At 44.9% G+C, this 14,951-nt stretch overlaps 2 protein-coding genes across 2 annotated transcripts; both read left to right on the top strand.

Moving 5' to 3' along the window:
• The first annotated feature begins 509 nt into the window (after window positions 1-509).
• Window positions 510-8,388, top strand: LOC109745786 (secretory carrier-associated membrane protein 4-like). The gene is made up of 10 exons (XM_045228918.1): window positions 510-578; window positions 894-983; window positions 6,340-6,402; window positions 6,556-6,589; window positions 6,691-6,813; window positions 6,907-6,972; window positions 7,115-7,217; window positions 7,853-7,901; window positions 8,142-8,207; window positions 8,300-8,388. Exons 1-10 carry the CDS (start codon window positions 510-512, stop codon window positions 8,378-8,380), a joined length of 744 nt encoding a protein of 247 aa, XP_045084853.1. The 3' UTR covers window positions 8,381-8,388.
• A 639-nt stretch (window positions 8,389-9,027) lies between these two features.
• Window positions 9,028-14,292, top strand: LOC109745788 (secretory carrier-associated membrane protein 4). The gene is made up of 13 exons (XM_020304898.4): window positions 9,028-9,245; window positions 10,224-10,289; window positions 10,391-10,489; window positions 10,586-10,648; window positions 11,727-11,760; window positions 11,878-12,000; window positions 12,154-12,216; window positions 12,311-12,404; window positions 12,529-12,574; window positions 12,695-12,762; window positions 13,415-13,463; window positions 13,575-13,640; window positions 13,754-14,292. The coding sequence occupies exons 1-13, from the start codon at window positions 9,177-9,179 to the stop codon at window positions 13,838-13,840; spliced, it is 927 nt and encodes a 308-aa protein (XP_020160487.1). The 5' UTR covers window positions 9,028-9,176; the 3' UTR covers window positions 13,841-14,292.
• Window positions 14,293-14,951: the final 659 nt, after the last annotated feature.

Here is a 14,951-nt window from a genome sequence, read left to right as displayed (position 1 = left end):
TGTGGGCCTAGTATGACATACGCACAGAGACTTTTGGACCCTTGAGAGTTCGGGTCATCACAGAAGTCTTCTTGACATCCAACAACTTGAAGGGGGAGTAGAAAGTTATCGTGGATGCTTCTCTAAGAATCTGAGTCCAGTGTGTCCAGCGAAGGGGAGGCAAGTTGGCTACTCCACCTTGAGCCTATGCAGCAGCTGCCACTTGTGCGCCACCGCAGGCCCGGCCGGCCGGCGCCCAGTGCATATTACTACGTCCCTGTACATGCCTGCGAAGCTCCGCCGCTACCAGACGGCGTTGTGCACAATGACAAGCTATTAAAAAATGAGGCCGTCCTACGTACCGTGTAAGCCGGGGGTGCCGAGTTAATTAGCTTCATTCATGCAGATGCAGGGACGGCAGGGTGTAATTTCCGGGTGATAAGAGCTAGCCAGTAGCAGCCTGCTGCTCTTTTATTTACCGGGGTCAGCTAGCAAAGCAAAGCAGAGAGAGACACAAGAGCGGAAGATCGATGGCGGGGAAGTGGGGGCAGCAGGACAACCCCTTCGAGGAGGTCGAGATCGAGGTCAACCCTTTCTCGGTACGTTCATTCCTGATTTTTTTTTAGAAAAGAAGCATTACCTCCGACTTCTGCATAGAGTGATACATATGCAGCCCCATGTTCATTCTTGATTAGGAGTTTCGTCTGTAACTTCTTTGGTAGGGAAGATCATAAGGGAGAAAATCCACAAGAACAACCATAATTATTTGTCGCTTGCCAAGTAAAATGAACTATGAAGCAACAAGTTTATTATGATTCTCAAATTATGTCTGTACATTTCATGCTATCCTTTGTTGTAGCTCCATCTACCCAACTGTATCATGATCTGACTTATATGTTTTTGTATTTATGTAGCAACCACGCCCGACCCCGCTCCCTCATGAACCAGTTAGCTTCTACAATGACATCGGTGCACCTGTAAATATGCCTCTCGATACGAAAAAGGTATCTCAACTTCTTCAGTCTTCTTTCTAAATTTTGGTCAAGAATAGAATTCTTCAGTTGCTTGTCACTAGCCTAACATTTTTGCAGTCATTGGATGTGCATGATGATGGTTTTGTCCTTTGTTTTGGAGTTGTGCAAAATATCTCAAGCTTAGATATGTGTTTTTTTTGTTTTTTTTTAGAAAAGGAGGATGACCCCCGGTCTCTGCATCTGAGAGATGCATACGGCCACTTTATTGATTATTCTCGAGGACCTTACAAAGTATTACAAACAATATACCTGAATCCACCATCTTGGCAACATATGCCATTACTCCTATTCATATGATGAAGGGGTGCTAGCTGGGCCACTACCCTAACCACTCACCTAAGCCTAACATCAAAAGCCGGAGGCCCCAGCCGAGCCACATACCGGGTCTGGGGCACAATCCGGTCAGACGCACTCGTGTGTCGTCGCCGCCATCTTCCACAGGTCCGTCTTCAGATCATATTGAGGCTTCTACCTTGTCTGGCCACTCTGCCATCGACGTCCCCATGACGCCAGACAGCTTCCTCCTCCTGCACGAGTCCATCTCCGCGCATCAGACGCCGAGTCTCCACAGCACCATGCCGCCGAGATCCGCCACCATCAATGTGTAAGATGAAGCACCGCTCCACCAAAGTCGCCGTCCTCTAGTCCCTCGAGTTCGTGTGCACCTCCAAGAATGACGCCCCCAGGGGGGAAACGACACCAGAGAGCCGCCGTCATCCGATCTACTGATCTAGGGTTTCCCCCGGAGGTAGCAGAGAGTGGCCTTGAACTTCTCCACGACGATGCCTTCAGGAAGGGAACGACGCAGACAGCGTCGCCATCGCCGGCCTTGGCAATAGCCAATAGCAGGTTTTCACCCAGATCTGATCAAAGACCTCCATCTCTCGTGCACGGGTCGCCGCCATCCTTGCCGGGATCTGGAAGATCCCGCAAGCCAGATCTCAGCAGGGAGAAGCCCCCCCCCCCCCCACCGAGACCCGCCGGCCGAGCAGGGGAGGCCGAGGCCGCGCCCACAGGATCAGATCCACGATGAATCCATGCCCGCGCCGCCGCCCCGGAGTCAGCCCCGCGCGCAGCCGCCACCGCCTGCCGAGGCTCGCCGCCGTGTGCCCCGCGCCCCGCCACCGCTCGCCGAGGCCTGCCACCTCGCGCCAAACCGCGAGCGCCGCAGGACACCGCCGCCTGCCGCCTAGATCCGCCGCCCGCGGAGGAAGGGGAGTCGGGAGAGGGAGTCCCCCCGCCGCCGCCGTCTGCCACGCGGGTTTCACCCAGCGGCGTCACCCGGCGGCGGCGCGAGGAGGGGAGAAGGAGAGGGCGGCGACGGTGCCTAGGGTTGGAGGCCCCCGAGTCGCCCAGGGCGGGGGCGACGCGAGGGACGCGAGCACCAGAGAAGAACTACCAATGTAATTGCGAGTTTCATCTCAGCTTAGATATGTGTACTTGAACATAAACTAATTCTATAAGTTCTACCCAAGTACCGTCTTTTCCTGAAATAATTATCTTAACTAGTAAAGGTCTTGAGTAATAATTGCAAAGGTTTAGGAAGCGTTCTCACATCCCATAGGAGGCCGCACGCGTATTTTTTTCGTGAATATGCTTGGAATCGTATCACTGCATTGATAGGGGAGTGAACGTACAGGTTGGCATTTGCGTACAAAGGATGGCGCTACCGCGATGCAAGTGAGCATGGGAATGGGATGCTCAGCCCTACAAGAACGATTACATTACAGGGATAATAGTGCTAAGTCCTTTAGCTCCGGCGCTGGTCCAGGAGCGTGCCTCTTCTTGAATCGCAGCTAGGAGAGAGGTGGAAGAGGGTGTAATCTTGTCGAAGATCACAGCATTACGGTGACGCCAAAGCGACCATGCCGTAAGCACCGCAATTGTGGAGAGCCCACGTCGCTTGTCGGCAATCATCAAAGGAAGGGTCTCGCTCAGCCAGTCGAAGAACCCTAGCGAACCATCAGAAGCCGCGATCGTGGGACAGCACCAGGAGAGGATGCCCTGCCAGACGATGCGAGCGAAGACACACTCGACAAGGATGTGATGCAAGGTCTCGGCCTGCTGAGAGCATAGCACACACGCCGGTTCGTGCGGAAGCCCGCGGCGAGAAAGCCGGTCGGCCGTCCAGCAGCGATTGATGGATGCAAGGTAGATGAAGAACTTGACCGAGAGGGGGGCGTCGGTTTTCCAAACGATGCGCCAATGCTCGGACGCCATGGAACCAGTGAAAAGAGCACCATAGCAGGAGGCAGCAGAGTAGGCGCCATGATCCGTCCACTTCCATCGGATGGTGTCAGGCTCCATGGTCAGAGCGACAAACTGGAGTCTGCGCCAGATATCCACATACTGGAGCATGGCCTCCGGGCCTTGGGGAGCCATGGATGTCTCTGATCCGGGTGCGATCGTGAAGGGCAGTCGCGACCGTGCGAGAGCAGCGCGATCGGCTCGACACAAGGGCCACCAGGCTCGGGGCAAGCTCCTGGATGGAGCGGCCCTGCATCCACTTGTCAGTCCAGAAGCGGCAAGAGGTGCCGTTGCCAAGGATCCACGATGTCGAGGCCCGGAAAAATTATAGTGCTTCGAGGTCCGAGGGCGGTTGAAGATGAGACCAAGGGCGTGAGCTATCAGAAGCAGACAGCCAGAGCCATCTGACGCGCAGAGAGATGCCCGTCCGGTGAAGGTCGCGGATCCCGAGGCCACCAAGCTCGATTGGGCGGCAAACTCGCGCCCAACTGACGAGACAGGAGCCCGCACGAGCATCTTTGCGGCCATGCCAAAGAAAATCTCAGATGATCCTGTTCGCCTTCTTGAGGATAGGAGGGGAGAGCGACATGGCAAGAAGAATGTGCACGGGCATGGCCGTTAAAACTTGCCGAACCAGGGCCAGGCGCTCCCCACGTGAGAGGAGTGCAGCTTTCCAAGTTGCTAGCTTGCGGAGCAGCTTGTCGACGATGGGCTGGAGCTGGGAAGCCGGGACCTTTCTGAGAGATAGAGGAAGCCCAAGATATTGGATCGGGAAGGCCACAACTGGGCAAGCTAGGGAGGCTCCGATTGCGTCGGATACATCGTCAGGGCACTGAATCGGCGCGGCCAAGCATTTGGCGAAGTTGGTGCGTAGACCGAAAACGGACCCGAAGAAGTCCAGAATACCACTGACAGCGGTGAGCTCAGCCGGGTCAGGGTGGCAGAAGATGACCACGTCATCCGCGAAGAGTGAAACGCTCGATGCGGCCTGCCGCTCTGTGAGGCGTCGAATGATGCCAGTGGTGACCGCGTGTTGGTTCAGAGAGTTGAGGACATCGATGGCAAGGGTGAATAGCATCGGAGAGACAGGGTCGCCCTGCCGGAGGCCATGAGCAATGGGGGGGCCTGGTGTGCCGTTGATCATGACCCTCGTGGAGGCCGTGGAGATGAGGATGGAAATCCACTCTCTCCAACGAGGCCCGAATCCCAAGTGTTCCAGAACCTGAAGAAGGAAAGGCCAGGAGACCGAATCGAAGGCGCGAGCGATGTCCAACTTGAGAAGGACTCGAGGGAGCCAGAGCCTGTGTAGCTGCCTTGCCGTTTGCTGGACGAGAATGAAGTTGTCATGCATGCTTCTTCCCGCGATGAAGGCGCTTTGATTGGACGAAACCATCTCGCCCAGACGAGGAGCCAGTCTGAGAGAAAGAACTTTGGCGAAGAGCTTCGCAACGAGGTGAATGAGGCTAATGGGCCGGTAGTCGAACAAGAAGGCCGCGTCCGGTCTTTTGGGGATCAAGGTAATGAGAGCCTCATTAAGCCGCTGGAATGCGCGTCCATTTAGGGCGTAGAGCTTGTCGAAGACGGCACAGAGACCATGTTTCATGATATCCCAACAGGAGCAAAGGAATTCCGCGGTAAACCCATCAGGGCCCGGTGCTTTGCTGGAAGGAAGTTTCTTGATGGCCTCCCAAATCTCGTCGGGTGTAAAAGGCGCTTCGAGCTCAGATAAGTCGAAGGAGCGGTGGTGGATAGCATCGAGATCAACAGTAAAGCCTCGAACGTCCTGACGACCAAGAATGGAAGAGAAGTGGTCAAAAGCAGCCCGGGCAAGATTCTCGTCGCCGGAGACATGGTGCCCATCGACGGTGAGGTCGAAGATTTTATTCTTGCCAGCACGGTGAGACGCGTGGATCTTGGAGAATGCAGAGGAAGCTTCACCCTCTTTAAGCCAGCCAGCCGGATGCGCTGCCGCCTGATAGTGCGCTCAAGAGATGCGAGCCCGAGGTATTTACATTTCAGCTCGCGTCGCAGCCACGCCTCAGCGGAGGTGAGGGGCCGGAAGTCCTGGGCTGCATCAAATCGTGCAATAAGCTCACGAGCAACGCCCAGCTGGGTGGTGATATTGTTGATGACACGAGAGCTCCATTGCTGAAGGCTGCGGGCCGTGGCTTTGAGGCGAGCGAAGAAGCGCCGGAATGGGTCCGGGTCGGGGGCGACGGAGTTCCAGGCCGCCAGCACCGTGGAGTGGAATCCCTCAAGCCTGGGCCAGAATCTCTGGAAGTGGAAGCGTCGACCTCCCGGGGATCGGACGGCACAGTCTAGGAGCAAGGGGCAATGATCCGAGGCCGCGGATGAAAGACACCGGAGGAGGCAGTGAGGGTGGGCCGTTTCCCAGGAGGGAGTGCAAAGAACGCGGTCGTTGCGGACGAGAGTGGGATTTGCTTGCTCGTTTGACCAGGTATAACGTCGATCATGCATGTAGATGTCATAGAGCCCATGATCTGAGATAAATCGCCGAAAGCGGTTCATGGTGCGTCGGGAGATGCGGTTATTGTTCTTATCAGCCGCCGAAGTAATCATGTTAAAGTCCCCTCCAATGAGCCAGGGCCCAGCAATACTAGTGCGAAGATCTTGAAGCTCCTCAAGAAAAGCCATCTTTGCATCGTCACCTTGGGGACCGTAGACCCCAGTGAGCCAGGGGCCAGCACGCGTATTTTTATGTTGGTTAGTATAGGAATCGCCTCTGTTGTGGCTTACACGATCATGAACCTACGCCAGTAGGATAGTTACAGCAAGATTGAAGTACAAGGAAACTATAAAAATCAAGCCCTGCACAACTAACTAACTTACTAGAGAATCCATCTAACGATAACTAGTATATTGGGGGAAATTTGACAGTACTGACTGATTTTTCAGTTAAGCCAAATTACTAGGTTAGTACTGGAATCTGGAGTTACACTTCATCTCATTAATTAGTTTCCTTGCGGTTCCAATTCTCTATTGTCATTTCATTTATTTTCGTTTTTATTTTTTATACATCACCCGCATATCATTTTTATAATGCCGCCTACAAACATAGGACCTGAAGAAAAAGGAGAAAGAACTTTTGGCTAAAGAGGCTGAGCTGAACAAGAGAGAACAAGTATGTACTTGATAAAATCAAGCTTGGCTTGCCATTGCTTTTGTATTAAGTATGCAGCTGGATTTCACACGTATATGTAGTTCTATATTTTTATTTTGGTTACATCTATTACTAAGTTGTAGTATGTCTTTCTCTAATTTTGTTTTTCTCTAGGAAATAAAAAGAAGGGAAGATGCTCTTGCAAGAGGTAAACTTTAACTTGATCATACTCAGATAGTACTACTACATAATCAATCCCTGTGAAACTCAGCATAACTTCTTCATCGTTTCTCTCTTGATCATACGCAGCCGGAGTTCTTATAGAGCCTAAAAATTGGCCTGCCTTCTTTCCTGTCATCCATGTGGATATTTCAAATGATATACCCGTGCACTTGCAGCGAGTACAATATGTTGCATTCGCATCGCTCCTAGGTACACAACCAGCAGATACAAAAGCTATTTAAAATATATATATTCTGATTTACTATTAGTTCCAGAATAATCACGTCTAGATTTTCCATGCAGGTTTAATTATATGCCTTTTCTGGAACTTTATATGTGTCACTGCTTTCTGGATTTCAGCTAGGGAAAGTATGTTCGGATAAACTTCGTTTATTTATCAATGTTTGGATATATATTTTAGGAATGTTCATGTATATAGTTTAAAACATGACCTGAACACATCTGTTTGTGTTGTTTTAGTTAATCTTCGTTATTTTTCAACATGCAGGAGCAGATGCAGGTCCTAAGATCTGGTTCCTGGCCATCATATATTTTATTACCGGAGTCCCAGGTGCCTACTATTTGTGGTACCGACCTCTCTATCGTGCGATGAGGTACTCTATTTCTCTTTCTGATAAACTGCTATAATGTCTTCAACTAGTTCTGGTGCATGGTTAAATTTCTTGCTCACCACTTGATATGATCATAATTTCACTAGGAAAGAGAGTGCTTTCAGATATGGATGGTTCTTCATGTTCTATTTTGTAAGTTTACTGTGCAAGATGGATAACTTTGAATCATGTTAGATCCTTGTATTATGTACTTGTTTCAGTGGGATGTCTCATGTTTTTTTGTTGAATCTGCAGTTCCACATTTGTTTCTGCATATTCGCGTCTGTTGCGCCATCAATTCTGTTCTTGGGACGCTCATTGGCGTAAGTTATCTTGCCGGTGTACATAACCTCTTTTGTGAATAAAATTCCATTTTTCCCTTGAGAAGGTAAATACTGAATGTTGGGAACTGTTGTCCAACTTATTTATTTATTAGTAGATCAAATAAATAATACTGCGCTATTCTGCATTTTGAACAAACTGGTGTAAAGAGTTGTATTTTCATTGCAGAATAGACCACTTTATAATTCCTGCCATTTGTCTACTTACTTATCAGAGATCAATGTCATACTTTGTAATTCTTACTGTATTTTTTAGACCTGAGGCTCACTTTATTTGTCTTCTCCTATGATTTGCAGAGGAATTTTTCAAGCACTGAGCGTGATAGGATACAGTGCTACGATTGGGGTGAGTGGATATTATATCAATGTATTTCTACAATTGTGACCAACAGAACCCTTTACCAAAACTGAAATTTCCTAATTCCAGATTCGAATCTACTAGTTCATTACACTAATCTGAACATTAAGCGTTACTTTGTCATATTCTTCAGACAAGGGCTGGTTGCAGGGATAGAACCAACCGCTGGTCCCTTGCAACATCCACACATTAATCGAACTGAGCTCACTGTTAAACTTTTTTTTCCAGATATTCTACTTCCTTGGTTTCATCTTGTTTGTGCTGGAAGGGCTGCTAAGCATATGGGTCATGCAGGTAGGCTGCAGGCAAACAGCTGCATATATAGATTTCCTGTTGGGCAAAACCAAAAGGTGGTCTCTGCTGAAAACTTTTGCTGTTACTTGCAGAGAGTATATCGGTATTTCCGTGGAAGCGGGAAGGAGGCGGAGATGAGGCCTGACGCGGCATCGCGGCGTCCATCGTTTTGAGCTTCGACATCCCTGCTCGCCATGGCTCCTCCGGTTTGGGGAGAGGATCAAGCATGTGGATTGATTATTGTCTTTTGTGTGTGACAGTCCGGGTTATAGTTAATCACAACCAAAGAGTGACTTATTATTTTTGTGAGTAGTATTCCTTTTTATTTATTATCTGAAGAAGAAATCCTATGACGCAGAAATTGGAAAAAGAAAAGGTCCAGTGTGTGCCTTCTGATGTTGCTAGTTCTCTTTTCTGATGTTGCTAGTAGTTGCGAGCGTGTCATTTCCCGGCAGCTTGTTGCATACCGATCGTTCGTGTAAACGAAAGATATGCTTAGTATACACCGTCGCTGTCAAGTTAGCGTGGATAGGGCAGCAAAGAAAGTCATGCTTAAGAGAAAAGAAAGTAAGAGGCCCGTTCGTCCGACGGCAATAAAAAGTAAACACGGCGGCGGACAAAATCAACACACGGACTTCGCCAAGATTTCCGTGGATTTTTTTTTTAAATCAAGGAATTTCCATGGTTTTATACTAGTACATGACTACTGTAGATTATACTACTATCCTCGTTCTCTTTTTTTTTGAAAATCTATCCTCGTTCTAGTTCTAGAAGTGCTGATGCATGCAACTTCTCGTGAAGACCAACTGCTCCTTGCCTCCTTGCCTAGAACAAGTGTGGAGTTGTTGAGGCCCGTCTAACACAGGCTGCTCTGCCCGTTCGTCTCTCTCCTGGCACCTGCGCTCAGGCAGAAGCAGAGGAAAAGCAGGGGAAAGCCAAGAGGGAGGAGAAGCGAGCGAGGGGTGATCCATGGCGGGGAGGACGAGGTACGACAACCCTTTCGAGGAGAGCGGTGGCGACGAGGTCAACCCTTTCGCGGTAAGGTCGCCGGCGAGCTCCAGTCGGCCAGTCCTCCCCACCTGTTCCATCTAACTCGGTCATCAATGGCGGGGAGATTCTTGTTTTAGTTTGCTCCTTTGTTGTTTTTGGTTTACCTCCGGTTTTTACTCCTATGTACTTTCATGAGTTGCTTCTTTTCCCCGGATGCACCCTTTGTTGGTCAATACTGCTTCTGTTGTTAGCATGCTGCCGCATGCTTGGTTCACAAGCGCTCCTGCAAAACCACAAAATACTCTCTTCCCGTTTCTTTTACCCTGCATATAAGATTTGTCATAAAGTTTGACCGGCTTTATAGAAAAACAAATATCAATGTTCACGGTATGAAATCAATATTATTAGACGCGTCGTGAAATTGATTTTCATATTGTATAAATTCTGTATTGCATGCATTGATATTTTTTGAATATAAATTGGGTCAAACTTTACGAAGCCTGACTTCAGACAAATCTTATATGCGCAAAAAAAACCAGAGGGAGTATATTGGAAAGACAAAATGACGTGTCGTAGTTCGAGAAGCAAACACGAACCTATATTTTTTTTGAAAAGTATCGTATCAGCGTAAAGACTGAGTGGTCGTAGCTAGGGGGTGGACAGGGTGTCCATGGACCACCCTGAAATTTCCCCATAGCATGTATATAGTGCGGTAGAAAAAATATTTCTTTGAAAATAAATAAATTTATATAAATATTTCTACTACTGGACCACCCTGGCACACTGGTCTGGCTACGCCACTGCTTGAATCGAAATAAGAAAAGTTGGACAAACTAAATGCTATTGGTTGGTTGGGAGAAAATCAGATTTTAGAATAGAAGCTAGTTTCTTACCAACTCATCAGTTATTATTTCTTACCCATAAATTATTGAATCAATAAAAACTGCCTTTATCAAAGAAACGAGAGATAATGACCAGTTGATGTTCTACATGTAACTTTACCGAGTCATCATGCTCCTGTACCAGGACAAGGCTACTAGAGAAGCACCGGCTACTCAATCCGGTTATTCCGGCGGTTCATTCTATGCAACGGTCAGCTTGTAGTGCATAACATGTTCCTACCAAAAAAATATTTAAAAAGCGCTCTCATCTGGCCGGTCATATCAAATGAATCTTTCATTCTCTTGATGCAGCAACCACGGCCTAGTCCTCCTAGCAGCACTCGCCTTTCGCCTCTTCCTCCAGAGCCAGCTGACTTCTACAACGACTTTGCCTCCCCACACACAAACAAGGTAGTCATACTATTTGATTGAGGTTTAAATACTTTTTTTGATGTAACTTCCAAACATGAACCAATTAAGCTCATCTTGCTTGCTGATCATATGAAGGACATGAAGACAATGGAGAAGGAGCTTCTGGCCAAGGAAGCTGAGTTAAACAGGCGAGAGAAGGTATCTAGATAACAACTGAAATAGACCACACTGCCTTCTTTTATACTCCTTATATCCAGGAAATGTGTCCTGCACAATTGTGGTGGGAAGGCATTAGTTGTGTTTACTTTTTGATACACATAAATATGTCATTATTATTATTATTATTATTATTATTATTATTATTATTATTATTATTATTATTATTATCATCATCATGATCATTGTAGTTACAAAAATAGTATATTCAAGATTGTATCCTCAATGAAGCAAATTGTTGGTTCTTGGTTGGGGTTCAACCCTCGAATTGCAATAGTTGGCATTGCACATGGACATATGACTTTTTTTTTCTTATTTCTTTTCTTTCGACGACTTAGTTTTTTCTTAGTTTGCTTTCAGTTTGATCTTGTGCTCTATGCTCATGTTCTATCAAAATAATCACTTGTCCTGCCCGGTTACAAAAAAAGTTTGTGTTGCTTGTACATAATCTTAGACTAATACATACATATATATATATATATATATATATATATATATATATATATATATATATATATATATATATATATATATATATATATATATATATATAAAACCGAAGATTGGATCTTGAGTCTTGGTAGGTCATTAGTTCATGATACTAGATCATTCAGTGATATTAAAATTTTAGGTTGCTAGAGTTAGACGCTCGGTCGTTTATAGCCAACATGTCTAGTGGCAACAATCTATTTAGGTAAAATTATAAAAAAAAATTGATAGCCACATTGTGTTTAGTTATGGCTACGAAGATATAATTGTTTTGACACTTTAGGACAATTATGACAACCTTATGGTTGTGATCTTTTTATATAAAGTTATAAACATATGATGGTTTTGATCTGTTTAAGGTAGTTATGTTGATTTAACTGATATGTTTAGATACAATTCTGGAAAAAAAATCTAATTACGGTGATCCATAATTATGAAATGGTTCACCAAATCAATGGTCGGATGTTTTGTATTATTTGAAAATCTCTAGTGATCTATCTATTTTCTTTCGTATTGTGCATATAGTATATAATAGAAATAGACGTGTTGAACCTTGGTTTGTACCATATAGGAAATTAGAAGAAGGGAAGAAGCTGCGGCACGAGGTGGAGCTTCTGTTCTCAATCTATTTTTCTCTCTCTTTTGTTCTTCCCAGTACCATCTTGTAATTTGAGTTTGCTTTTCTTCTTCCTTTTTAGTGAATTCCCTTCTTTGTTTTGCAGCTGGCGTTGTCATAGAAGAGAAAAATTGGCCTCATTTTTTCCCCATCATTCATCATGATATCAAAAATGAGATACCCGTGCATCTTCAAAGAACACAGTATTTCGCCTTTGCATCACTTTTGGGTATGTTTTCTATGCCATTTGCTCAAAATTACATTCTTCAAGTTTAATAAAAATATAGAAAAAGACAATAGTTTACGTTGCGGCCACCATGCATCAGCAATAATGCGAATTTTACTGATTGGCAATGTTAAATATTTGCTTGTCTCATGGTAGGATTGATCACGTGCCTGTTTTGGAACATCGCCTGTGTTACTGCTGCTTGGATTAAAGGGGAAGGTGCATATTGTATAGCATACAAATTTCTTTGTGAAAGACTATAGCATAAAACTTAGGTGCTATATGCATCATTAACTGAATTTTATTTGAATAGGTCCCAAGATCTGGTTTCTTGCAGTCATCTATTTTATTCTTGGTTGCCCAGGTGCCTACTATCTGTGGTACCGACCACTTTACCGCGCCATGAGGTACATTTGATTTTGTACATATGCAACTTCAGTATTGATGAAAATTTTAGATTTTTTATACATGGAAATAACAATAGATCATCGTTCTGGGTCAATTTTTTTTTGTTTACAACTCATATTACAGGAATGATAGTGCTTTGAAATTTGGATGGTTTTTCCTGTTCTACTTGGTAAGTACCCTATGAAGTTGATGCAAAAACTACAGTTCACATCCCTGTATCATATTATATGTACTTGTTTTATTAGGGATAATAAGCTCACTATTTGTTCTTGCTGACTCCCCAAAACAGGTTCATATTGCTTTCTGCGTGTACGCAGCTATTTCTCCTTCAATTATGTTCGTGGGAAAATCACTAACGTGAGTTTTCAACAAATACTTCTACTTTGTTGCGACACGTTTCACTAGGATACTATGAACAAAGAGATTCCACCCCTTGGTCATGCTAGTTTCCTAGTTCCTTTAGAAATACTGTAATTGTTGTGTCTTCTAGGGTAGGAGTCCTTGCGTCAGTCGGCTTGTACAAGAGATCACAAAGGAATCCCCTCTTTAGTGTTTTGCCGGTGCCCTTTGAGTTGGAGTCTATTTGGCCTTGGTATTTGTTTGTTTGGTTTGTCCTAGTGCGACTGTCATCTTTTCTGATGTTTTTGAATGTGGGTGGTGTGTGTGCACGTGTGCATGCGTTCTTGGTATTCTATGTGAGTGTTGGGACCCTTTTGGGCATGCTCTGTTTCTACAATCTTCTTTTCTTCTTAATATAATGACAGTCAACTCTTGTGTCAGATCAACAAAAAAACTAGAACACTATGCTTTGGATTTATTTAATTACAATTGTGAAAACAAGCTTCAGTTTTTTCACAACTCTTTCCTAGAACAAACAAGAACTTCATTCTTCTATATAATCTTATTTTATGTTATGATGACACTTCCTAGTTTTGCTTCCAACGCGACTTGAAGCAACTATGTAGAAGAACTAATATATTTTCCTTTACCTTGTTTATTGTTTATGCAGAGGGATTTTCCCATCGATCAGCTTGATAGGGAAGAGCGTCATTGTAGGGGTGAGTCAAGTTGTTTACCTCACGAGTCAACAGTATAAGTTATTTTGTTAGATATAATTTGCCACAATAGAAAACAATATCTTAAGTCTTTCATAACCATCTGGCTTGCAGGTGTTCTACTTTCTTGGCTTTGCAATGTTTTGCCTCGAGTCGTCACTAAGCATGTGGGTCATTCAGGTGATACTTTCTCTTCACTTATCTCAGTACCTTTGCTTTGATCCAGTGGATTCTGAAGAGCCTATTAATGGACTTCTAATTAATTGACCACCAAAATTATCTGCTCCATGCAGCGCGTGTATCACTATTTTCGAGGAAGTGGGAAAGAAGCACAGATGAAGCGTGAAGCGGCACGCGCCACAGCTAGGGCAGCATTTTGATACTGAAAAATGATGCATACATTGTATATGGTTTTTACTCTCACAACTTTTAAATTGCATAGGCTTGTAACTTAACTGGCATGTTGGACTTTGTTTGTCCTATGTAGAAGTTTCTGCCCTTCTTTTAGATTTGTCCCTGGTTTAGACTCTTATCAGGCTATACATAGAAAGTGTGGGCTTATTTTGCTGAACAAGGACAGGTGGAAGAGTGTCCACACCTGAATATAGTACTCGAAAAGTTTAACCAAACTGGGTTTTGATCACGATTACATAAGCGTGCTAGAGGCATGAGTCTATAGAGAGAAATCCGATAAAATGTTGCTGAGAGTTAAGGAGATGTGGTGACCACCACCATGAAAACTTGACACGTTCCATGAGAGTTAAGGAGATGTGGTGAGCACAACCATGAAGTGATTTTGAGTCTGTATGAATCCCTGTCAGGTCAACACATAAAAAAGAGAAGACTACAATCATGTTCAGCGTGAACACTACTGCTTACTGCTTGGTGCATAAAAGAAGTCTCAGGGGTGCTAGAAATTAATGCTAAAACAAAAAATGACCACTGGAAGGAATAATTTCAAGTGGTTTTCAGTGAGGAATTAATGCTGAATCAAAAGTGATATTTCCTCCAAAAAAATTGGAAGAAGATTCAAGGGTGGAAGGAGAGGATGCTGTCTAGGGCATGTAAGGAGATACATTGGATGGTATAAACTAGGATGGAGAAAATAGTCAATATCTGGGATGGTCCTTGGTTACTAAGATAAATATACAAATAGATCTCAAAAGGTTGCACGAATGTATCCATGGCCGACCCTAGCATTATGGAGGCCCTAGTGCAAATGGTATGGGCCTAACAAATATAACAGAGAAACATAAATGCTTTCATTGGAAAATATCGCATCATGAAAATCATTATAAAGGCATAGAACATCAAAAGTAAAGTCTTAATGCACCATGTATATGTGATTGTATGATAGAAATGATTATTACAAGGTACATGTACTCAACCATAAACAACTATTGAATGAGTACAACATGGTGAAGTGCCTTGGGGGTGGAAAATACCCCTACACCTTTTGTCATGGCCTAGGTCCGGCCATGAATGTGTCCA

This window comes from Aegilops tauschii, chromosome 5, assembly GCF_002575655.3.
Source record: "Aegilops tauschii subsp. strangulata cultivar AL8/78 chromosome 5, Aet v6.0, whole genome shotgun sequence".
NCBI classification, from domain to species: domain Eukaryota; kingdom Viridiplantae; phylum Streptophyta; class Magnoliopsida; order Poales; family Poaceae; genus Aegilops; species Aegilops tauschii.
The sequence above is the reverse complement of the archived record's forward strand: the minus strand, read 5'-3'. Positions and strand labels throughout refer to the sequence as shown.